General features: G+C 42.9%; 1 protein-coding gene and 1 pseudogene across 1 annotated transcript in view; both read left to right on the top strand.

Moving 5' to 3' along the window:
- The window catches only part of DOK5 (docking protein 5), a 244,682-nt gene that overhangs the window by 164,445 nt on the left and 54,184 nt on the right, over nucleotides 1–26,053 (top strand). Inside the window, exon 2 of the mRNA XM_088458026.1 lies at nucleotides 293–400. Within this exon, the coding sequence (XP_088314152.1) occupies nucleotides 293–400 (108 nt within the window). The remainder of the gene's footprint in view (nucleotides 1–292; nucleotides 401–26,053) is intronic.
- LOC148474874 (uncharacterized) lies at nucleotides 23,860–25,601 on the top strand (annotated as a pseudogene).

Below are 26,053 nucleotides of genomic sequence, written 5' to 3'. Positions count from 1 at the left end.
AATATTTAGCCCAGCCTCCAACCCTGTTACAGTAAATGATTAACCCCACTACACCTTTAAAAGAATAGCTCTGTTGTAAGAAATCAGAAGAAATACAATTTGATTCTATGATGTAAGAAAATATAGTTGTGTTTCGTGTCAGAAGGAGTGAATCGTTTTGTATACTGTAGCCACTGCAATTTCCATTCAGTAACTGTGTTTCAGGGGCTTTACATAGTAGTAAGTATTTAAACCTGTATTTGAGCCTGTTGAAGACACTTGATGTGACAGTTCTGTCTTCCTCTGCTTGCAGATTTATCAGAGGTGTTGGTTAGTATTCAAGAAAGCATCTAGCAAGGGGCCAAAGCGACTGGAAAAGTTTTCAGATGAACGTGCGGCTTACTTCCGATGTTACCATAAGGTAAATATAAGATTTTATTCTGCTACAGAAGGTGGGAGTGCAAGGGGAAAAAAAAGGAAAGAAAGAAGAAAAAGTGTAGGAAAAAACACAGAACAGATACAACATAAACACCTTCTGTTTACAGTCCACAGTGAAGAAATAATCACATTTTAGTATATACCGTAATAAGTTTTCTGACGTGATTTTCCTACTAAAGAGGCATAGGCTACAGTACATCATATACATACATGCATACATACATCATACTTGTTTACACTCTTTGAACTTCTCTTTTGAGAGATCTCACGGAAAAGCAGCAAAAACACTTGGATTCAGTTCAATCTACTTGTGAAATTGGCCGTTCCGTGATGATGCAAATGCCTCTGATTTGCAGATCGAACCTCCTATCTGGCATATTTCAGGGGGGAGTAATAAAACATAGGCATGTATGACATATGTGACTCGCTAACATGGAATTCTTGGCACCTATTATTCTTAAATTCTTCAAGCACCCCTCTCCCCAAAATATTCAAATTATATTCCCTATTATGCCAGTAGCTTTCCCCTCCTCATTGAGTTGTTTGTTAGCGCTCCCCTAAGTGCTGTAAGTGCAGCAATAAGGGGCCAATTTATTAATGATTACATTTGTAATGTGATCTGAGCATGATATTAGCACCCATCGCAGAGGCGGATCTACTGTGAAACTAATGAAGCTTACGCTTCAGGGCCCCTAACCCCAGAAGGGCCCTGAAGCTATTTTTTTTTAATGAGTGAATTAGGGAACTTGTGGGGCAGGGTTAGGGTTATGCACTAGGTAGGTCGGATTAGACACTATTGGGAGGTTATGTTCAGGGTGCAGGGAAGGAGGGTTAGGGATAGGGGAAGGGTTAGGATACCTACTGTCAGGTGTCGATGTCCTAACCCTGCCGGGATGCTGGCTTTTGGCTTTTAACTGATCCCAAGCGCCAGCATACCGTACCCAACCCTCATATAGTACTATAATAATTAATTCTTTTGTTTTCAGAATAATTGTCGAAGGAACATTATACTGAAACAGCAAAAATAATTGAATTTACAGAACTCCAAAAATGGGGCCGCATAGCAAAACATGGATAGGTACCAGATGACGCCGTACTCGCCTCATGGGCTCTCACTTTGTTCTCAATAGAACACAATAGGAAGATAGGCCTTTTGCAATATAAATAACAACTGTAAATTATAATTTCATGTATACAGATGTGTTCTCATACACGGGGTGGGTATGTAATGCCGACAGTTGGGATCCCAGTGGTCAGAATCCCGCCGCTGGGATCTCAACTGGGTTAACATACCGACACTTGTTGGTCGGTATGCTAGCCCTCTCCCTCTCCCTAACCCTCCCTCTTTGGTGTCTAACCCTAACCTCCCCCCCCTAATGCCTGAACCTAACCCCCCCCTAATGCCTGAACATAACTTCCCCCTCCCTGTTGCCTAACCCTAACCCTCCCCCCTTAGTGCCTAACCCTAAACCTCCCCCTAGTACCTAAACCTAAACACGACTTCTAAACCAAACCCTCCCCAACATCCCGATACTTACTTTCGGCATGCTAACTACATCTCCTCATACATATAGCCTCAATATGCCATGTAGCACGAGACACCTGTCACGACTGAGCCGCTCTGAGAGTTGTAGTGGTATTTTGCTTTAATTGAGCATCTTATTCGCAGTGCAGATACAGTGAATCACCACTCAAAATATACTAATGACACTGAGCTGTGACTTTAACTGCACAGGAATTAGTTTTAGAAACGTACAAATTCGCAGATGAAGCACAACGGAACTTGGCGTGAGCAAAAGTCGCAGCACTTTGTACACAGATTTAGACTCATTTGCACACAGCTGTACAAGCAGGGGCGTATCTATAATGGGTGCACACACTACACCCATAATGTTACTTACCTCTCCGGAGTCCCATGTCGGCGCGGGGGTCCGGCGCTGTAAAACGACTGGAAAATGGCCGCGGTGGACATTTTCCTGTCGTTGGCGCATGCGCAGTACATGAAAAAAGCCCGCTGCGGCCATTTTCCTGGTGATCTGTGCATACACTATAGACTCTGGGGACACTCTAGTGCCCAGAGTCTATAACTTCGGCGCTGGCCGCGCACAGCTCAGTGCGCTGCCAGCTGCCGGGCGGAGAGGAGGGTGCCCATGTCGGAGACTGCACACGGGCCCCCTCCTCTCTAGAAACGCCCCTGTGTACAAGTGATGCGCATCAGATTGATCAGTGCAATCTACCAAAGTAGTTTTGTCACTTCCAGTTATTTTATTTGTGCAAATAAGACGCAGATTTGAAACAAAAAAGATGCTTGGCTCGCCCAAGTTTACCGGGACTGAAGCCACAGTGTATGAGAGCACGTCTGTATTCTGCAATTTACATTGGCATTTATTACACATTAGTAGACTATTCAAATCCTGCAGCCTAATGTAACATAATTACACCTTGTAACATATAATGTATATACTGTATATATGCTCAATTAAATTACCTTGTTATGCTTCACGCAATATGAAGTGATGTTTGCAGTCCTCTATAGATGTAAAAGAAATAATCATTACTGGCTAGTACAGTAATTGGAGCATAAGCAGGTTTTGCTGGTAAAGATTATAACTGTATTTACCGCAAGCACCAATTACACCTAAATTATGTTGCTTCACTTACGGTTAACGTCATCCACACAGCTCGACCTCTGTCAGTGACCCACACTTACTGGAGCTCATTAGACCCCTGACCCCAGAGGCATTACAGTTCGTGCCTGTGTGCTGTTTACTTTTCATGTAACTTGTTCCTAGACTTTTTACAGAATATTTAATGCATTTGGTACTTGCTGCAGGTAAAAGGGTTTTCCACCTTTAATTACTTTACTTTATAAGCTGTAACTTTAACAGCAACATTAATTAATTGTACTGCATTATCATGTATCCAGATCATATCTTTGTTCCCATTGCCTTGGAATATATGCTTATCCATTTGCATTACACAAAAAGGTTCACTGTGCTATTGTTTTCCTTTTGAGACTAATGCACCTAATGTGTCTGCACAGGTTCATGCTTAAAGGTAATAAACAATTCAATTGTGGCTTTTGACTAGACAATAGATGTTGACTAGATGTTACTCAGATTTACATGTACAAATTTAATAGCTGTTTGATTGTGTGTAAATGTATATCATTAGTGAACATACAGTAACTCATGCCTATATAATTCATGACCATTTAGGATAGTGGGCCTCCCAATGTACCCCCACAGCCAACCAATAGAATGGCAGATTAAGTTAAGTCACAATGGCAGAAATCAACTGTCCCAACTGCATTCAGCACATTTGTTTTAACTTGTGGGGCACGGCATCAATCTGTCATATACGCAATAAAAATAAAATCTCCCGGCTTGTGGCCACACCATTGGAAGGCTGTGGCAATGCTCTATGATTCAACCATGTCACTAGCTTGCTACATCTACGTGGAGGATGCATTGTGGCTCTTAGGTTGCAGCAGATCTGAGTGCAAATGCTAATGTCAGAGGTGGCATCTTTTATACAAAGATGCCCACTGATAGCTTCTCAGACCTGCTGGCTGCATCCAAAGATGCAGCATTGGATTCACAGCACGTCCCTTTGGATCCACAGCGCAGCTCAGCATCGGATCCACAGCTTAACCAATCTGACCTCTGGCTTCGGCACGCCCAGAAAATGGGTCAGAAGCACCCACATTTTCTGTAACACTCCCCATTGCTGCCCCCAAACGCCAGCAACATGTCAATCATGATGCAGGTTATAGGGCACTGTGATCGACATTGCAGCAGTATGGCGGCACATGTGCACTACATCTCAGATGCATGTGCAGTCCTCCAATCTTCAACAAACTGCAAAAATATTGAAACAACATCCACATTTGAATCAGCCCCTAAGTCCAAACAAGTTTAAAAGGGAAATTCATCAAGCCTTCTGAAGACGACTAAGTGGAGGTCCATAGCACCAAACGGCTTCTAGCTATCATTTTATAGCATATACTAGAGAAATGTTAGCTAAAATCTGGTTGGTTGCTATGCTAAAAACCACCACTTGTCCCCTTTGATAAATCTCCTCCTAATGAATCCTATGATCAGGGGAAGATGTACTTACTGGTATAAAATAACCACAAGATCTGACAAAGGGCTGGATGTGTTTGTCTTGAAGAAATTGAGGGCAATGTAAACCCTAACGCTATTATACAAACTTGTCTTGCACAATTTGCCGTTAATGTGGTTGGAGAAAGAACCAATAGATTAAATGAGTTCATCTTCAGAATCAGTGTAAATTTTAGGCTATATAACCTTCCTAAACATCAATGGGTGGAGATTCTGATCTGACAAATCTCTGCCTGACTCGCTCATTTTCTATCCTCTGACATCCCCACCACCATCATGGCTGATTTCAGCATCACTATTGATTATCCACATTTTCCTTGTGCCTCCAAACGATTCTATCTAACATCCTCTACCAAACTCTCTTATTGGCCCAATGATGTGCAGAAATATTAACTTTATCTGTATTAATTTTCAACAACTTTCTGCATCTCTGCAACAACTTGTCTCACACTTTTTCCAGTAACTTATGATATTGTTGTACCATATATTAGACCAAGCCCTAGAAATTAGGGATATGAGATGGTTTGCCACAGATGATTGATGGTTTTTCTATCGATGATGGAGATATGATGTTTGCCAACCATCAGAGTTCAGCAATGTTTTGTACCCTAAACAAAGGCTGTACAGAGCTCAGCCCTGCTCCCAGATGTGTCCTGCAAAGCCCCACCCCCTTCTCTGATTGCCAAATCAAGTCCCACCTACAGCACTGATGGTTTCCTGTCTATAGTTTCCTGCCATCAGTGTAAACCACAGATGGCACCTTCGATGGTAACCATCATTGACAGACTCCTCTATGGTCATTCCTACTAGACTGTCTGTAACACAGTAAAACAATTTCCTGATTTAAGTTTGAGCACACATCCCAGTCACACAGTGCATGCGTTCTGATTGTTAGCGCTCAGAAGCAGAGCAGATTTGGATGTAGAGTCTGTGAAATTCAGTGGGTGTTCCTACGAGGGCAGTGGCTAAGAAGATATGGGTGTCATGGTCAATTTGCTGTAAGTGGCTGCACCAAAGCTGTGGTCAAATGGAGAAACTGCACTTTCTATAGGGTTGGTGCAAGTTTCAATGGTGCATCCAATGGTGCACCAATTGTATTTCTAAAGACGAACAGAGACCGAAATGTACTTCCGCAAAACGTTGAAAGTGAGCATCTAGGCATTCCAAAAATTGGCAGCGGCATAAGCTACAGATGCAGCTGGGGCAAAAAATATAGCCATGACCGCGTCTTTGTCCAACTGAAAATAAGCCCCTACAGTATGTATTTTTTATCCTCTATTATTAAATGCATTTTCTAAATAGAAGAACAACAATGTGCAGTTTGGAAATCCTGACCTGTGGACATCACTTCACTTATGGTTCAGAAAAAATGATTAGTTATTATTTGGCATGGGGCCAGTTCACTTTTATTCTAGAATTTATTCACTACTGGTGAAATTGCTACAGTTGATTAGATACCACTGGGAACTGTTCACATTTATATACTTTGGATTATCTTAAGAATATTACTGAGCGCTATAGTTTATTGTTTAATATCTATCTATCTATCTATCTATCTATCTATCTATCTATCTATCTATCTATCTATCTATCCATCCATCCATCCGAGTGGTTTAGTAAGTAAGGTAACAAGACCTCTCATGTGTGTTATGTTCTCTATTTTATTCTAATTTCCCGCCAGTACAGAGCAGGTATACCACCGCTTCCCCTCACAACCATTAGGCTGCGCCTCATTTCAGTCATACTCTCCCAACACCAGTTGTAAAATGGCAGATCTGGCGGAGACATGGTCAAATATTGAGGTGCATAGTGTGATCAGTGTGTAGTGTGTGTGCACATCAGCAGCTGAAATTCATCGCCAACTTGCCAAGATGTACGTTGATAACCTCTTGTCATGGAAACAGGTTTGGGTTTGCTGCACTGCCTTTGATAACTGCAGGACAGACGTTCAAGATGAGCAGTGATATGACCGGCCGAGCACATCTACCACAGTTGACAATTTGTGCTGCATTAAAGATCTCATTCAGGAGGACAGACGCATTAGCGTTAGTGATATTGCTGATGAACTGAACATCTCAGTGGGTAAAGTACACAATATTGTTCATGAGCAACTGGAGTACAGGAAAAAGTGTTCACGCTGGGTACCGAAGAAACTCCCAGAAGTTCACAAAACCAATAAGATGGGATTGTCTCTCCTGCACTTGACGTGGTTTCCTGAGGGGGGAGTGCAATTCCTGCATTGTATTGTTACAGGCGATGAAAAGTGGGTGCATCATTTGATATTGAAGACAAAGCAAGCATCCATGACATGAAAACACGCATCGTCCCCATCTTCAAAATAATTCAAAAACACTCCATTAGCAAGGAAGGGACCACAAGCGAGTGTAATTGTTGATTTCCTCACCAAGGGAGATACTGTGAATGCTGTCTGCTATTGTGACATTAAGCTGGTTGTGGAGAGCAATTAGTAGAAAATGACCTGGGTTGCTGTGAACAGGCGTATCGCTGCATGATCACACCAAGTCACACTCAGCCAACCGCACACATGAGTTGCTGTGGCACTACCATTGGGATGTACTGGACCATCCTCTCTACAACCCTGACCTGACAGTGATTTCCATCTTTTCGAACCATTGAAGGAGCACCTTGGTGGAAGGCGATTCGCAACCAACGGTGAAGTTTCAGCAAGCCATCATGTCCTGGCTTCAGGCACTTCACACTTATTTCTACTGTGCCCGGAAATATGCCTTGGTGTACTGTGTGGAAAAATAATCTGTACCAAGGCCCATACCATTGATTATATGTATATATGTAGGAGTTGAATACATTTTCTCAATAAGATGTCTTGTTAGCTTATTTATTGAACTAGCATATATATATTAGTACACGGGACCAGCACTCAAATACAAAAAAGGCAGCTTTACCGGGTGCCTCCACAGAGCAGCATAAACATAGTTCACAGAGGTGCGGCACTCACGGACATGAATCCAGACACTGCTAGTGGTGACAGTGAAATTAACGTTTCAGTTTTCTGAAGACAGTTATAAAACTGAAACGTTAATTTCAAGTTCACCACTGTCTGGATTCATGTCCGTGGGTGCTGCACCTCTTTGAACTATATATATATATACTGTGTATGTGTGTGTATATATATATATTATATATATATATATATATATATATTGTTTAGGCACACTCAATATTAAATATGCGTACTGGATCCACTCTACTGTAAAGCGTATCAGCAGAGGTCTATGGCCCTCATTCAGACCCACTCGCGAGCGGCTGTCCGCTCGCAAGTGGGTCGATGGTCTGCACTGCACATGCGCATGACGGAGGGAGCTCCGTCGTGCGCATGCGCGAGACGCGTCGAGCGAAGGACTTTCCTTCGCTCGGAGTGTCTCATCAAAGGGGGCGTGCTGTCGATGTTGACTGACAGCACGCCCCCTTTGGTGGGCGTGCCGGGGGCGTGCCTGCCAGAAGGGAACGCCTACCGTCTGAAGCCGGCCCCACTGACATCACTAGTGATGTCAGTGGGAGTGATTTTGGCTCTGATAGAGCCAAAATCACTCCTGGCCTTGCGGTTGAAAAACTCAACCGCAGGCTTCTGTTCGCAGTTTCGATGGTCGCGATGGTCAAGACCATCGCGACCATCATCCTGCACACTCGTATATGCTGTGGGTGGTGACCCACAGCTATACGAGCGTCCAGGAGGACGCTCCATATTAATGGAGGTGGGCCCTGATTCAGAGCGAGCGCTCTGGTCAGAGCGTTCGGCTCTGAATCAGGGCCTATATTTCTCTGTATGGAAAATGTCCCAGGATGGAAACTCTATAGCCTCTGCTCCACTTTGCATCAGCATGTAACTTTGGATTATGCCTGTTACCTGGTGCAGTCCAGGTCTGTCATGTCAACTCAATAAGCACACTGTGGAAGCCAGGGCATGCATTGCTCCTCCAAAGGCTCCCACTGTGAGAGAGAGACAGGATAGACTTACAGCAGTAGAGGAGGAATAAGTATGGGAGCAGGGGATCAGAAAAAAGAGCCCTGTGCTGGTTATGCTCATGGGGTGGGAGGACCCCACGCTGTTTTTTTTTATATTTTAACACTTTTTTGCCTCTAAAAAAGACACAAACATACATGGATCACACTAATCTGTGTATGTCTGTGCTAAACATGCTGCTTAGGAGGGGGTCTATTTGAAACTTCTATTTTAGTGCCGAGTTTGCTTACCCCTTAGAATGGTATATAGCTCTTTGAATAGATACAAAGTACCCTACAAAATACACTTTTATTACTATGAGTATATTGGTGATATGCTTTTTGTTGGCTGTAATTATGCAGAAACACCACTTTGACCCTTTATAAATGGAAAGCTAATACTTAAATCTAGTTGTACCATTAGCGATCATAAGATACTGCTGTTTAGAATAAAGTGTTTTCTTTGAAATTGTGTTGGTTGCTAATCATGGAATTCACCCTTCTGTCTAATTGCTATAAATAGACTGAGTGCAAAAGTATTTAATATATGCAGAAGATTAAAGAGTTTCCATATGGTGTACACCATTAGGAAAATGAAGTAGTTTACAAGACATTTATTCCAATAACTGTGCAATATGTGAATGCTTTCCAAACATTACATACTTCAGTGTCTGAATAAATAATGGCATTCTACAATAAAATTTTTTTTAAAAATATGAATTCACACTGCATGTCTAACCTAATCGCACTGATGTACAGTTTCATAATTTTATTTAATTATTTATGTAAGCACAAAGCACAGAAAGCAATAACATTTTATTTAAACTTAATGGTATGTAATAATTACACTGTTCCTGAACTGTAAACTTTCAGCAGGTATATTTTGCTAATCATATAACTATCTCTCATGCTTCTGTCTGTCCATGAATCTATTATATAATCTCCTACAGCATGTGTCTAGCTGTAGGGAGGCCTGTCCCCTCCTTCACCTCACAGCTCTCATTGGCTGGCGGACTTTCACACACAGCCTCACTTCTGTATTCTCCCTCCAGCGCTGCAAGGAAAGGACTATTCCCTCCTGTCAGTACCTCCAGCCAGCACCCCCACACCCATAGATCCAAGAGGGGGATTGAGAAAAGAGATGAGAGACATTGACAGGAGAAAGGGGGGTGGGGCAGGGACAGAGATGAGAGAGAGGGAGATGGAGGGTGAGGGGGACAAATGAGAAATCAGGAGATGGGGTAAAAGAACAGAAATGAGAGACGGGGGTGATGAGGGAGACAGAGATGAGAGATAGGGAGTTAGGGGGACAGATGAAAGATGGAGAGAAGGGGAGGTAAGGGTACAGACATGAGAGACAGAGGGGTGGTGAGAGGGACTAAGATGAGATACAGAGAGAAAGGGGTATAAGGGGGACAGAAATTTGAGACCGGGAGATGGGGGAGACAGAGATAAGAGATAGGAAAATGGGGGATAAGGGTGAAAGAGATGAGAGACACTGAAGAAGACCCTACATCACTGGGTATGATAACTAGTGACCCGGCGCATGAAGTGTCAAAAATACTAGTCTATACTATAACCAGCCTAAACATCCTTCTAGCAGTTGCACAGTTGGCTGATTGGCCATGCTCCTCAAAAGGCCCTACCCTCCCCCCAATCATACTGCTATATACTGGAGGATGGAGTAGTGGGAGCCAAAAGTATTCATGTTGTCCCAAATCCGATAGCCCTCCATCCGACTGGAGGAGAAGGTCCACAACCAAAAGGTTCCGTTATTGGAGGAGTAGGTCCAAAAACTGGAAGTTTTCTCTTTTGTTGAATCCATCTCAGCAATATATTTGTTTGGAGCCACACACTCTACTAAACATTGACAGCAGCTTGGAACTGTATAATTATATACAATAGGTCCAATAATTTGTTCACGCTGAACTTCCTCTGTGATTGCCCAGGGAAATCTGACCACATCTAAATTATCTAATCAATCTCTATCAACACAGTTAGACATCCATTCAATGTGGTTACAAATGTAAACAGATCAGAGGCTGACTCAGGGTCAAGAGAAGGGGGAATTAAACAGTTCTTGTTATACTTCACTACTACCTGAATAATTTAACAGTTTGAAGTGCTGTTTGACTGTGTGATGGTATGCCTCTGCCCCTGGAGGAGAAGGTCATTAAAGCGTCAAGTGAAAGTATGGGAAGAGAGAGATGGGAGGAAAAGAGAGAAAGAGTCAGAGAGAGAAAATATGTGTGTGTGAATTAGAGAGAGAGAGAGAGAGAGAGAGAGATTAGATGAAGAGTGAAAGAGAAAGTTCAGAGGAAGAGGGGGAGAGAGAGATGGGAGAAAGAGGAAAGAGAAAATTGAGAGAGAGTGGGAGAGAGAGATAGGAGGAAGAGGTGGAGAGAGAGGTTTGGAATTGGAAGGAAGACAGTGTAGAGAGATGGGAAGGTGGGGAATGAGGGAGGAAAAATAAACCCTGCTACACCAGGAAAAAATGGTAGCTAATGGCAGGTCCAAAATATTAGTATGTACTGTATATAATGTAAAAAAAATATTGGGTATGACACAGCTATGCTCTGTGAGTTAAATACAGATTTATGCACAAAAATTTTTTTATCTTATCCAGAAGTAAGCAAAAAAAAGTGTTTAGTATAATGTGCAAGAAGGTGCATAAAACCAAATGAATTAAGGTCAATCGGAATAAAGTTTGAAGTTTGAAAAGCCTAACTGAATACTGTAGGTGTATACTTTGAGGTTTTATTTGCTCATTCCTTCAGGGATAGATCTTAAAAACAAACCTATGTAATTTTGGGGATTTAGGGGCATTGGATTTAGGAGCATCGGGATCCTGGCTCCAGAATCCCGACTGCCGGCATCCCGAAGGTAAATATCAGGGGTTAGGGGGAGGGTTAGGTTTAGGGTTAGGCACTAGGTTGAGGGTTAGGGTTAGGCACTAAGTGGGGAGGGTTAGCTTTAGGGTGCGGGGAGGGGGAGGTTAGGTTCAGGCACCGGGAGAGAGGGTTAGGGTAAGGGTTAGTGGTAGGATACTTACCTAATGGTGTCGGGATTCTGCATGTCGGGATGCCGCTGTTGGTATTTTAACTGGCAGCATCTCGACCGCCAGGATCCCATACCCAACCCTACTGTAACATATATATTTTGTTATATCATCCACCATAATTTCTGATGAAAATATTATTATAGCCCTATTCATTTTAAGCCCTTTGCTGTAAGACTTTTCTCACCCCTGTGCTGAGCCTATTTTCAAATGGTTTGAGTTGGTCACATTTTGATATCATTGTCTGTAATTTGTATTACCAACACAAAGGGGCATATTTAATTGAGCGTAAGGTTTAGCGAGGAAAAAAACCTTGCACCCCGCATGCCCAATTTTGGATTACCGCGGGTATGCACGCTCTTGATACCTGCGGTATCCAATTTAAAAAAAGTGGTCGCAGGGTTTTCAGCTCTGAAAATCCACGCCACGTAAAAAATAATAATTATCCGATGGTCTCCGCGGCTCCATTGGCCTCCTCTCCATCTTCTCACTGGTGAGGGGGCTGCTGGGAGCCCCTGGGGCCGCAGGGAGGCACAAAAGAGAGAGAGATGTAGTTCTCCCAGTGCCCATTACGGGGGTGCACACTGACACTTGGGGGGGGCACACACACCGGGGGTCACAAACACAGCACTCATACACACACACTTACTCATACAGACTTACAAACACTGACAAACACTGCATACTCACAGCTGCTGCAGACCCGACATTGGATACAGAAGACAGAGCTGCATAAGGTAATTAAGGACTAATTAAGCTAATTGGAAGCTTCCAATTGCTTAATTAGTCCTCAGGGGGGTGCTGCCGGGGTCCCAGAGCAAGTCCCATTGATTTTTTCTAAAATTAATGATTTTTGGAAAAATCAGACTTGCTCTGGAGGTGCAAGAAAAAAAACCTCCTGGCACTCAAAATAGAGAAAAAAATCGCACCTAATTGAATATAAAAAATCCCGCACCTGCAGGAAAAACCAGGCATGCGGGATGTTTGCTATTCTTGCCCCCAATTGAATATGCCCTATATTATACCTTTTTCCTGTTTCAAAAGACTTTGAATTTTCAGAAAATGCTATTAGTTTTCTTCTACTTTTTTTAATTGAAAGTGAACCAAAAGCAAATGTGTGCATTTTTTTGTAAACGCAAATATTTTTTGGTTCTTGCTTTAGTATCAATCCACCTTTCCAAAATAGCAAAAATCATAACTCATCCAATGTTCTCATAATAAAATCTGCACTTCAAAAAGGTAATGCATTTTTTAATATAGTACTCTAGATCAACAAGACATACCATTCTGAATACAGCTCCAGTCCATCTACACCTACAGTATAATATTGTATCAAGTATAAAAATGTGAAACTACCATTCTGGTTAAAGTTATATGATAGGGTATATTGTGTCAGAATCTTACAAGCGGCAGACACGGCTGTGTTTTTACATTCAGAACAACGAGCACACTACATCCCTGTAATCCAGGGAACAATACCAGCTGGGGCAGGGAGCTCCAATAGATGTGGTGAGTGAGCCCCAAGAGTATTAACTCCCTGTTCAATAGTACAGATGCTGTAGAAGTGACCAACATATAAACAGCAGTAGCCGGAACTTCCAGGGCCTTTCGGTTTATTGCATTTCAATGCCCCAATGGCGCCTTCATAAGGAGCAGATTTCGGTATTTTCTAACTATTTGAAGGATTTACGCAAATCTTCTTTAAGGGCAGCTGCCCTTATTAAGCTTTACTTGTGACACAAACAAATTTTGGTTTTGGTTATAGATTTTCCAGGAAGTTTTAACATAGTAGAAAAAAATAAATTTTTCCTACAAATACCAAAAAAAAGTTTGGAAACGTTTGCCAAACAGGAATTGTCACACCTTCTTGAATAGGTGCAGGTTTTTTGAATATAATGTTGGAATATTTTTATTTTTAGAATTAGAGTAGGAGAGAGGTTCTTAAATGTGGTTCTCAAGATTTCCCAACAGTTCAGGTTTTAGGGCTATCCGTGTATGAGCAGAGGTGACTTAATGAGTACCTCAGTCATTTTGATTTAACCACCTGAGCCAACCATGGATATTTCTAAAACCTGAACTGTTGGGATGCCTTGAGGACCACGTTTGGGAACCTTTGATGTAAGAGATGCCAGGAGTACAATAATTTCTTCCAATTTGAAATCTACATTTCATTATATTGTTTGGTAAGCGATCATCAGATAATACATACTAAGCAGCAGAACTATTTGAATAGGTGCCTCCCATCAAATAAGAGTACCCATAAGAATAATGAATACAAGATGGAGGAGACTTGAGCATAATCCCCTCCCCCCCTACACACACAAACACCAATATCCATCTTTGGATTTCCTAATGCTTTCTGTAGAGCTAGGTGTTATTGTCTCATGATCACCAACAACAAATAACTTCTACGGTGGCATATTACTTGAATGGATGGCCATGAGCCTGGATGGGAGAGAGCTGTGTCATCTTCCTTCATTCCTGGACTTCATAAATATTTTTTTTCTAGTCTAGGGTGTTATTATCTGGTGATCATAATGTACATGATCACCAGACAAAAACTTTCAAAAAGGCCTGACATCTCTTTAAAGTGGGGATACCTTCTTTGAAATTAAGGTGTCCTTGAGTCCGTAGGTACCAGAATGGAACTTTTAGCAACCTCTTTCCCATCCTCTGGCTCTTCAAATATTTCTGTAGTTCAAAGGATGAGTGTTGGAGAGCTCTATGATCCTATTGCACGCCACATACAACCAACAGGAAGTTCTGGAGTAAGAGTGAGTCATTTTTAAATTACTTGCACCTCATGTATGCTAAGAGTGAGTGGGAGTTATCTTTAGCACTTTAGAGGTATTTGTGCAGGACAAGACTCACTTGTCCTTAGCACTACAGGAGTAAGAGGCCCACACTGATATAGTAATTTATTTAATCAATAAAATTGCATCACTTTATGCAGAAAAGCTCTATGGAGCAGCCATGTAAGCTGTTAATAAATGTAACTGGCTAAAAAATTTATTGCAAATTTTTAATATGTAAAGCTCAAAAACAGTTTGGGCATCACTTCAAAACCAATTTGAGCATCTCTACAGGAGAGTGTGTTAAAGATTGGAAACTGCACATTTTGTAAGTATAATATATTAGAAGGCAAATCAATTATTGGTGATGTGCGACTGCACGCATCACAGGGAATTGATATACCTCGCACCTCTACGGTGTAAGAAGGAATATGTGTGATGTTGGTGTCTATGAGGTGTTCTGCAGCATTTTGCGCCCATTGCCATTAATTCAATTGCCCCTTTTACGTCACAACCCCAGGAGCTGTGCACAGTGGTTAGCGCTAGATTCTGTTTGCACCATAAGTATGGTCACTATCTTTTAATAAAATATTTGACTCAGCATTAAAGTGGTTAAAGCCTTTTTATTACCTCCCTGAATAATTTTCTGAATTCAGTCACCGCTTCCACATTGCTATAGTGTGCAAGAGCTGCACTCTGCCAGTAACTTTGTGCCCTTTCCATTAATAAAGTACATGAAAGCAATATGAAAATAATACTAATAATAATATGAAAATAAGCAAACACAGACAGATAAACCTGGAACAATCATTGATACATTACCATGAAAAAGTCACCCATGACTATTGGTGGGAAAAAAATGGTCAGTGAAAGTGTTAATGGGTTTCATAGCAGTGGATGGGGTCATGCTGTTCTCTGCTGCCGTAAGTTCCTTATTTCTATAATTAAGCTAGTTGTACATTTCCCAGGCGCCAATCAATATGTGTTTTCGTGACATGAGCCAGGGTTAGTGGCTGGTGGAGGTGCTGTACATCTGGACATATCATTAATTGGAATGGAGAAGCGTTCCTTGTACACAGTAGAGACTATTAATTCAGGTCTTTGTTAACGGCATGTGAATCATTCAGTCTGCATGTAGGACAAGAACATAAAAGATGAATATATAAAAGAGGCACTAATGTTTTCTGAACATTGTTCATGTCTCCTATTATCGTGCTCTTGTTTGCCTGACAATTTTACCTTTCAGACTGGGATGCAAAGTGCTCTTACTGACCCAGGCTTGCATGTAACTGAATGGGAGAGCAGAAAAAAAATGTAGACGGTCTTCTGTAAATAGGGAGAGTAAGTGTTAAAGTGTTTAAGATGAAGATAGCAGGATCCCCACCGGACTTTGTAACTAGAAATTGGCAAATATCCTGTGCTTCATTCAGCTTATTAATATCTGCCATTTGTTCACTGGTAGTGTTTCATCAAATATTCAATCTGATATTTTATTCTGGTTCAAGCATCATAAAACAATGTTCAAACGAGTGGCTTTAAAATGTTGCTAGAATGTGCCCTTCCCGCAATATGTACAGATGTTCCTGGAGCCTATTGGGGCACATTCTAAACATTTCCATACAGGATCTGGGCAAGAAAAACCATAAAAATAGCAGTGTCTTGAGTCTTTCTAAATTATTTTGAGCAGGGTATATTTTAAGGTAGTGACTGATGGAGAAGTATCCCACTAGTGAATAAAAATGCCCCACCAGTTGTTTAAAACTGTCCTTTGCAGTATGGTTAAAACTAGGGGTGAGCGGGTTCGGATTTCTGAAATCCAAACCCCCCCGAGCCCCCCCGATCCGAGTCCGATCCGAATCAGGCTCGACTTTTCCCGCCTGACTCGGATCTGAAATCGAGGCAAAACGTCATCATCCCGCCTTCCGAGTCTCGCGGGTTTTGGATCCTATATAAGGTACCCGCGTCGGCGCCATTTTCTCACTCGGCTGTGGACAGTGAAGAGGGAGGGTGGGAGTTAGGGCTGTGTAGTGTAGTGTAGTGTAGTGCTGCTGTTGTCCACTACTTCAAAGTCCATAGGGGCTGGCTGTGTTGTGCTGTGCTGCTGTTGTTAATAGGGGCTGTGTCCACTACTTCAAAGTCCATAGGGGCTGGCTGGACTGTGTTGTGCAGTCAGTTCTCCATAGGGGCTGTGTCCACTCCAAAGTCCTGTGCAGTGTCCCAGTCCTAAAGGGGTGCTGTAGTGTTGTCCAGGGGGTGCTCTGTCCATCAGGGGTGCTCCCCCCAAGTGCTAAAAAAATAATATATTTTCTGTGTTTGTGAATTGTGTGCGCAGTAGCCGCACGTGCATCAACAAAGTAGTGCCAAGCGTGCGCCTGTGTCATAAGTAAAGGGCCGGCTGGCTTGACCGTTAAGGGTGCTGTAACCCCCGAAAGTACACTCCAGTCCAAACCAAAAAAAAAATTATTTTCTGTGTTTGTGAATTGTGTGCGCAGTAGCCGCACGTGCATCAACAAAGTAGTGCCAAGCGTGCGCCTGTGTCATAAGTAAAGGGCCGGCTGGCTTGACCGTTAAAGGGTGCTGTACAACCCAAAGTACACTCCAAACCAAATAACAAAATATTTTTTCTGTGTTTGTGAATTGTGTGCGCAGTAGCCGCACGTGCATCAACAAAGTAGTGCCAAGCGTGCGCCTGTGTCATAAGTAAAGGGCCAGCTGGCTTGACCGTTAAAGGGTGCTGTACAACCCAAAGTACACTCCAAACCAAATAACAAAATATTTTTTCTGTGTTTGTGAATTGTGTGCGCAGTAGCCGCACGTGCATCAACAAAGTAGTGCCAAGCGTGCGCCTGTGTCATAAGTAAAGGGCCGGCTGGCTTGACCGTTAAAAGGGTGCTGTAACCCCCAAAGTACACTCTAAACCAAATAACAAAATATTTTCTGTTTGTGAATTGTGTGCGCAGTAGCCGCACGTGCATCAACAAAGTAGTGCCAAGCGTGCGCCTGTGTCATAAGTAAAGGGCCGGCTGGCTTGACCGTTAAAGGGTGCTGTAACCCCCAAAGTACACTCCAGTCCAAACCAAATAAAAAAATATTTTCTGTGTTTGTGAATTGTGTGCGCGGTAGCCGCACGTACGTCAACAAAGTAGTGCCAAGCATGCGCCTGTGTCATAAGTAAAGGGCCGGCTGGCTTGACCGTTAAAGGGTGCTGTAACCCCCAAAGTACACTCCAAACCAAATAAAAAAAAAAATTTCTGTGTTTGTGAATTGTGTGCGCAGTAGCCACACGTGCATCAACAAAGTAGCAGCGCCAAGCGTGCGCCTGTGTCCCATAAGTAAAGAGCTGGCTGGCTCATTTCTTAAAGGGTGGTGTAACCCACAAAGTGCACTACTCTCCAGCAAAAATAAAAAAATATTTTCTGTGTTTGTGTGCGCCTTAGCCGCACGTATATATCAAATCGATATAACATAAATGGAGGACCAAACTTTCTCCGATAAAAATAAAATAGAGAAAGATCAAGAACCACTTCCTCCTAGTGCTGAAGCTGCTGCCACTAGTCATGACATAGACGATAACATGCCATCAACGTCGTCTGCCAAGGCCGATGCCCAATGTCATAGTAGAGGGCACATACAATCCCAAATGACAAAGTTCAGGAAAATGACCTTGAAAAAAATATTTAAATCATCTGAAGAGAAACGTAAACTTGCCAATATGCCATTTACGACACGGAGTGGCAAGGAACGGCTAAGATCTTTCACTATGTTCATGACTAGTGGTTCAGCTTCACATGACGATGGAAGCCCTCCTCCCGCTAAAAAAATCAAACGAGTTAAGCTGGCAAAAGCACAGCGAAGAACTGTGCGTTCTAAGAAGATATCACAAATCCCCAAGGAGAGTCCAAGTGTGGTGGCAGTTGCGATGCCTGACCTTCCCAACACTGGACGGGAAGAGGTGGCTCTTTCCACCATTTGCACGCCCCCTGCAAGTGCTGAAAGGAGCACCCACAGTCCACTTGCTGATATGCAAATTGAAGATGTCACTGTTGAAGTACAACAGGATGAGGATACTGGTGTAGCTGGCACTGAAGAGGAAGTTGGCGAGGAGGATTCTGATGGTGATGTGGTTTGTTTAAATCAGGCTCCGGGGGAGACAGTTGTTGTCCGTGGGATGAAAAAGCCCATCACGGTCACGCCTGGGCAGAAGACCAAACATTCCACCTCTTTGGTCTGGCAATATTTCTATCCAAATCCGGACAACAACTGTCTTGCCATATGTACCATATGTAAAGGTGAAATAAGTAGGGGTAGGGACGTTAACCACCTAGGAACATCCTCCCTTATACGGCACCTGCAGCGCGTTCATAAAAAGTTACTGTCAAGTTCAGAAACTTTGGCTAAGACCGTAAGCAGTCCAGGGACACCTAAATCCCTTTTTCCTGTTTTATCCAAGGAATCGGTGGATGAGGAGGATGAGGACGACATCTTGCCTCCGTAGAGCCAGTTTGTGCAGGGACACATTAATTGCCAGCTTGTTTTGTGGGGGCCCAAACGAACCAATCATTTCAGCCACAGTCGTGTGGCTGACCCTGGCGCTGAAATGATTGGTTTGTTAAAGTGTGCATGTCCTGTTTATACAACATAAGGGTGGGTGGGAGGGCCCAAGGACAATTCCATCTTGCACCTCTTTTTTTTCTTTGCAGTATGTACTTTTTGAGGCCTAGTTTTTCAAACTGCCATCCTGTCTGCCACTGCAGTGTCACTCCTAGATGGGCCACTTGTTTGTGCCGCCCACTCGTGTCGCTTAGCATAGTCATCCAGCTACCTCGGTGCAATCCTTTGGCCATAAAAACAATATTGTGAGGTGTGAGGTGTTCAGAATAGACTGGAAATGAGTGGAAATTAAGGTTATTGAGGTTAATAATTGCATAGGAGCAGAAAAACCCACAAATTCTGTGATTTAAGCTGTTTTTATGCTTTTTTTCAAAAAAATACAGATCCAAAACCCAGAACCCAAAACACGGAAGGGTGGTTTTGGCAAAACCAATCCAGATCCAAAACACGAAGAAAGATCCAGATCCAAAACCAAAACACAAAACACGAAAAGTGGCCAGTGCACACCCCTAGTTAAAACCTGTTTTTTATTATTGAGGATTCAGTGCCAGACTGCAAACCAATTGTCATTGGATGACAAGAGCAATGCAAGGGAAGACTGGGGGAGCTTGTGCCCCAGGTGATGAATTTTGGGGGTGCAGAAACAAGAAAATGCAGGTGCACACTATAAGCACTAAGAATACTGATATTAACATTATAAGAGGTTTTACCATGTTGAGACTTAGGGATATTTTTACTAAAGTGAGAGTTTTTAGAAGTGGAGATGTTGCCCATAGCAATATAGTATATTATTAATAATTAACACTATAGATGGTCTATAGCAGGGGTGGGGCACCTTTTTTCTGCCGAGGGCCATTTTGATATATATAACATTATTTGCGGGCCCAGTGCAGGCCACGCCCAATCCAGGTCATGTCGCACGGGAGCGTGGCCACAATCCCCGGTGATTACAGCAATGCACGGAGCATCCTGTGGATACTCCGGGGAGCTGAAGGGCAGCGGTGTGACCATCTTAAGTGTCCTAAGGACGATCCAGGCAGCACTGCTGCATAGATTCTAGTTGCAGTGTGCCATTCTAGGCACCCTGCTGGCCAGATGAGGCTAGCAGAAAAAAGCTCATAGGGCCAGGCCAAATGATTCGAGGTTCCCCATCCCTGGTCTATAGTATAAGCTGTAGGGGAGAGAGACTAAATAACAAACTTTCTCTATCAAACATACCTATCTAATATAAATTACAAACTCTAAGTCAACAGGAAAAGTTTAAACATTCCATAATAAATATAGACTGCATAAATAAATCACCAGTAGGAGACAGAACTGAGGGAGAGATTTATCAAAGCTCTGGAAGAGATAAAGTAGAGAAAGATAAAGTGACAGACCAATCAGCACCTGTCATTTTTCAAACACAGCCTGTAAAATGACAGAAGCTGATTGGTTAGTACTTTATCTCTCTCCATTTTATCTATCTCCAAGATTTGGTACATCACCCCCTGAGCTTTCTAAGCACAAATTCTCTCGCCTCATGTTAAGCTCTCAGATCAACCCACAGAGCAGACTAGTGGGGATATGTATCATAGCTTCTAAAGAGTGGAGAAATGGACAATTAGAGAAGTTGCCCATAGCAATTAATCAACTTCTACCTATCATTTTATAGAATGTACTTGATAAATGACAGCTAGAAGCTGATTGGTTGCTATGGGAAACTTCTCCAGTTCTCCACTCTTTAGAAGTTTTGATACTGTACATCTCCCCATGATAGGAAGATATGCTGCCACTGGACATGCACTGCAGCTCAGTTCCTCCCATTATGTTGCATGTTGTAACCATAGATCTTGTAAAATCATATTATATACTACTCCTATCATGGTCGTGATTTCCACCAGGGCCGGCCCTAGGCATAATAGGTAAATGCCTAGGGGCATCCCAAGCCTAGGGCCAGATGTAGAAACTTTTCTCTGAGCTGGCTCGGTTGGCAACCCAAGCCAGTCAGGAGGCTGCAGCAGCAGAACACTTCTCACACGGCAGGAAGTGTTTACTTTCACTTTTGCTGGCTGGCAGCTGCTGCAGAGTGCAGAGGAAGACGGAAGGGGATCTATCTGTGCAGAGGAGAAGCCAGGCAACACCCGCGGAGCTGCTGCTAGACCCTGCCCCACCACACAGCATAAAGGTAAGAGCTGGATGATGAGGGGAGGCAGACACATATGGGGAGTGGGGGCTGATGACACTGCTATGGGAGGTGGAGACAAAGACATTTGGGGAGTAGGGGACCAGGGAGCTGATGATATTTACTGCTATGGGTGGAATGGGAGACAGATACATATGGGGAGTGGGGTCTGATGACACTGCTATGTGAAGGGGGAGATAAGGACATATGTGGGGTGTGGGGGTATGCCTGTGCTGTGAATGATGAGTGCTGACTGTGCCGTGCTGGGTGAGGAGTGCTGTGCTGGCTGATAGGTGCTGTGCTGGGTGAGGAGTTCTGTACTGGGTGAGGGATGATGGGTGCAGTACTGTAATCTGTGCTGTGAGGTGTGCCGTGCTGGGCAAGGGGTGCTGTGCTGGGTGAGGGGTGATGGGAGCTGTGCTGTAATCTGTGCTGGGCAAGAGGTGCTGTACTGTAATGTGTTCTGTGAGGGGTGCTGTGCTGGGCGAGGGTTTCTGTGCTGTAATCTGTGATGGTGCTGGGAGAGGGGTTCTGTACTTGGTGAGGGGTGATGGGTGCTGTGCTGTAATCTGTGCTGGGTGAGCGGTGCTGTGCTATCAGGGTACTGTGCTAGGTGACAGGTGCTGTGATGGGTGAGGGGTGCTGCGCAATGAGGGAAGAGGAGTGCTGTTAGGGGAGAATTTGTCCTGTAGAATGCCTTCTGAGGTGGGGGTATAATGAACTTTCCCCTAAAACCTGTCCCTTTTCTCTTTAGTTACAGCGGTGTGCTGAGGGGGGTGCTGTGGGGGAGAACCTGGGATTTTCTGCTGGGGGCACCAGACAAAATCTTGCCTAGGGCACCAAATTGGTTAGGGCCGGCTCTGATTTCCACCACTGACTGGTGGGGGCTTCTGGGCAAATGGGAACCCTGCTCACCTGTGTTTGCCTAAGGGACAATATATGAGCTATTGAGGGGGAAAAGATAGAGATATGAAGGGCAGTGAAAAAGTTGGAGGGGCAATAAGAGTGTTATGGTAGTGGCAATTACAGATATATAGAAGGAGGGGGCAAAGAGAGAGATATGAAGGGAGATAGCAATAAGAGTGTTGGCTGGTGGCCAGAAGAGAAGACTATGAAATTTTATTATGTGAGAAGACAAATGTGTCTGAAAAAGAGAACAAAACAAAAAGACACTTTCATCCTCAATCGCTTCCTTTTTCACAAGCACGTTAACCTATTTTGTATGTTTTTGCCTCAACAATTTGTATATATACAGTACAAACCACCCATTTCATATGCCATCATTGATTTAAGTATTCAGCTTGCCATTAATATCTCTTAGTCTTTTTATGTTGTTTTTTTTGTCATTTTAAATAGTCATAACAAATAAATGAACAATTTCATGTTTTTATAAAATTTTGTAGTGCAGACTTTCATTTTGTAATTCAAATGTTTGATCTTGTGTGGTTATCACAGGACCTACTGTAGGACTTAAATAAATATAGACTGTGACCTTCAATCTTGTTAAATGGAAAAAGGAACTGAAGACCTGTTCTAGGGTATGTGCAGCAGCTTTAGTGAAGGTTATAAAGTAATTATTGTAACAAAAAGACGAGCGCTAAAATGTGTATGTAATATATGATGTGACAAGAAAACCATATAAAACCTTTAAGAGTTAAAATGTTACGCTTGATTGCAACAGAAATTACCTTATATTGAAACAATGTTTAAGTTATTTTAAGAATGATTGAGCCTGGGTAAATGGCAAATGGGTATATGTGGGAAAAGGTGATGCAGTCTTGAGCCTAACTATCCCTATCCTTAATGTGATGCTCCCCCCTCCTGTCCTCTGTGGTTTCTTCTTCAACCAGTGGGTCCTTCTTCCTGCTATCGGCTAAAGCCCCTGAGTTCCACTCAATACATAGAACCGGAAGTGGCTGGGTGATGTCAATGCCAGGAGTTGGGGGATCAATAGCACTAGTGTGACAGCTTTCAATGCGTTTCGGATAACCTTGACAAATTACACAGTGACATTGTTCAATACTCTAATATCAGTGACATCGTTCAATATTCTAATATCAGTGTTTTGGGGATAAACAATGTAATTTTCCTTTGAATTAATACAAAATAATAATATTTTAAATTGTATTCTCTCCAATGTAGCTAATACCCCTTTCAGACATACTGAGATTCCCGGGATTTTGGCCTGCCTCGGACAAAATTCCTGGGTTTCATGTATGTCTGAAAGGCACCTACCCAAGAGTACATTTCCGGGTAGCCACCCCTATAATTGACCAGGGTATTTTCTGGGACTTAAGTACTGGGAAGACAACCCTGCTATACTCTGAATGGTGCAACCCGAGACTTTACTCCCGGGCTTCACCTAGCAGCTTGTGATTGGCCGGCTACGGCTGCCTGCTGCATGATGATGAAATCATCAGCGGCATCCAGAAAAGGAGAGGGAGAGAGATGCTGCACATGTTGAAGACAGACATGCGATTGTGGAGTGGCAGTGACCGAGGGCAGAGTGGGCACACGCGATTGTGGAGTGGCACTGCCAGAGGGTAGAGTGGGCACATGCAATTGTGGAGTGGCACCGACAGGGCAGAGTGGGCACAAACGATTGTGGAGTGGCACTGACAGAGGGCAGAGTGGACACATGATAGTGGAGTAGCAATGACAAAGGGCAGAGTGGCCAGAAGAGAGGCGTGCCATTGGTGGTATCAGATCATGTCTCATTGGAATGAGGAGAAGGTCCTGGAGCTGTTACATGTGAGGGGAGAGGAGGAAATAAAAGCACAAATTACAGGCACTGTTAAGGATGCCATGATCTGTGGCAACATTGCAAATATCCTGTACAGCAGGGGTATAGTGAAGACACAGCAGCACCTTCTTAATAAACTAAAGTCTCTGAAAAAACAATATACAAAGGTCCATGACCACAATCACAATTGCAGTGGTGTGGGAAGGATGGAGTGGCCATTATATGATTTGTGCAGACCCGTTTTTGGGCATTCGGCACTATGCAAGCCCATTGCCCTATCTTCATCAAATGATGCTGGCACACTGTCTGCAACAATGATAGACACGCCTTCATCTCCTGAGTGCAGCCAGCAGAGCCCGGCATCATCGCAGATCCTGCAGTATTTTATGATGAACCTGATGACGACTCATTTACCAACATGATCATGGAACCAAGCACTGCCACAGATGTGATAGCACCGTTGCAGAGCCAAGGTTCAGAGTCCCAGCCATAGACCCAGGGAGACAAGCCCACCCTATGGAGTAACAGTAAGTTCACCTCAATTACCTCTATGTATTGCAGCGTATGTCATTTGCTATTTATAGTAGGTTTTGTTTATAAAATGGAGCTAGACATCGGTAAATAATGTGACTCTTTTTCACATATAAATGCGACTTTAATGGTACTCAATATTTAACAAGAGTTGTCTTGTTACTGATTAGGTGCAGAGTGCTAGAATGAAACTGTAACTGTTGCAGTGTTCAGCTTGTGGTAGAGGAAGGTCACCGCATGCACAGAGGTGTTGATTGTGCTGCTTTTGTTTTTGCCCAATTTTCAATCATTATATTTATCTTTGTGATGCCTAATGTTTTCTCTCTTTTGTTTCCAGTTTTCACAGTTCCAACAAAAAACAAAATAGAGGCCGCTACAAAAACCATGAGTAATATCCTGTGTGAACAACTACGTGAGCTGGATTCGGAACGGCAGGCTCCAGGGGATGCCAGACTGCAGCGATTCATGGTCAATGAGCGAGAATTGCAGAACAATTTACTAACGCAAATGGTAGCTATGCAAGAAAGGGTCAGTTGTGATAACTGTGACTATTGAGCGAAATCCACTCCATACCAACACAGGTGCCACCCACCACCCCAACAAGTGCACCGTCCAAACTCATTTGGGCCTACATCCCAGTATGCACAGCAAGCTCAGTCTCCCACTTCGTTTGGCCCTACATCCCAGTATGTGCAACAATCAATGTCTCCCACCTCGTTTGGGCCTACATCCCAGTATGTGCAACAATCAATGTCTCCCACCTCGTTTGGGCCTACATCCCAGTATGCGCAACAATAAAAGTCTCCCACCTCGGTTAGGCCTACATCCCAGTATGCGCAACAATAAAAGTCTCCCACCTCGGTTGGGCCTACTTCCCAGTATGCGCAACAATAAAAGTCTCCCACCTTGTTTGGTCCTACATCCCAGTATGCACAACAATAAAAGTCTCCCACCTCGTTTGGGCCTACATCCCAGAACATGCAAAAATCAAAGTCTCTCACCTCGTTTGGGCCTACATCGTAGCATGCGCAAAAAACAGAGTTTCCATCAACATTTTCAGAGTACATTTAATAATGTAAACAAAGGGCAACTATTTGTAGATTCTTTGTCTACTAGTGCTACTTCTCAAGAACTTACTCCTACCAATAGTCCAGAGTTTACAGTATACAGAAATAATTAAGTGTAGTATGCACAGAAATCTTGTGATGTTTACTATACATACAACATATGTTACACATGGTTATTTTTCTACATTTTATTAATAGATTTTAAGTATAATATACACAGATTTTGGTGTGTCATTTGGTGAAGTAACTGCTCCTAATATAAGCAAAGTATATCAAAGTCTATACATAAATAGGAGAGTATTGCGCACAGAAGTATATTCACACTGTTGTATTTGTGTGGGGTGTCTAATGCCTCAATTGTTAAATATTAAAAAGTATTTTGTGTTATCTTTTTCTACTCATAATATGAGCTACTTATATAAAAATCCATACATAACTATGGAGGACACTGTGCTCAGGAGTAAATGTGCACTTAAGTTTTTTGTATTTTTCTGGGGTGTCTAATGCCTCATTAGTTAAAAAATAAAAAGTATTTTGTGTTAAATGTATACGCTCATTATTAATT

Source organism: Taudactylus pleione, unplaced genomic scaffold (genome assembly GCF_031769625.1).
Source record: "Taudactylus pleione unplaced genomic scaffold, aTauple2 ptg000803l, whole genome shotgun sequence".
NCBI classification, from domain to species: domain Eukaryota; kingdom Metazoa; phylum Chordata; class Amphibia; order Anura; family Myobatrachidae; genus Taudactylus; species Taudactylus pleione.
Note: the sequence above shows the minus strand (reverse complement) of the source record. Positions and strands in the feature narration are given on the sequence as shown.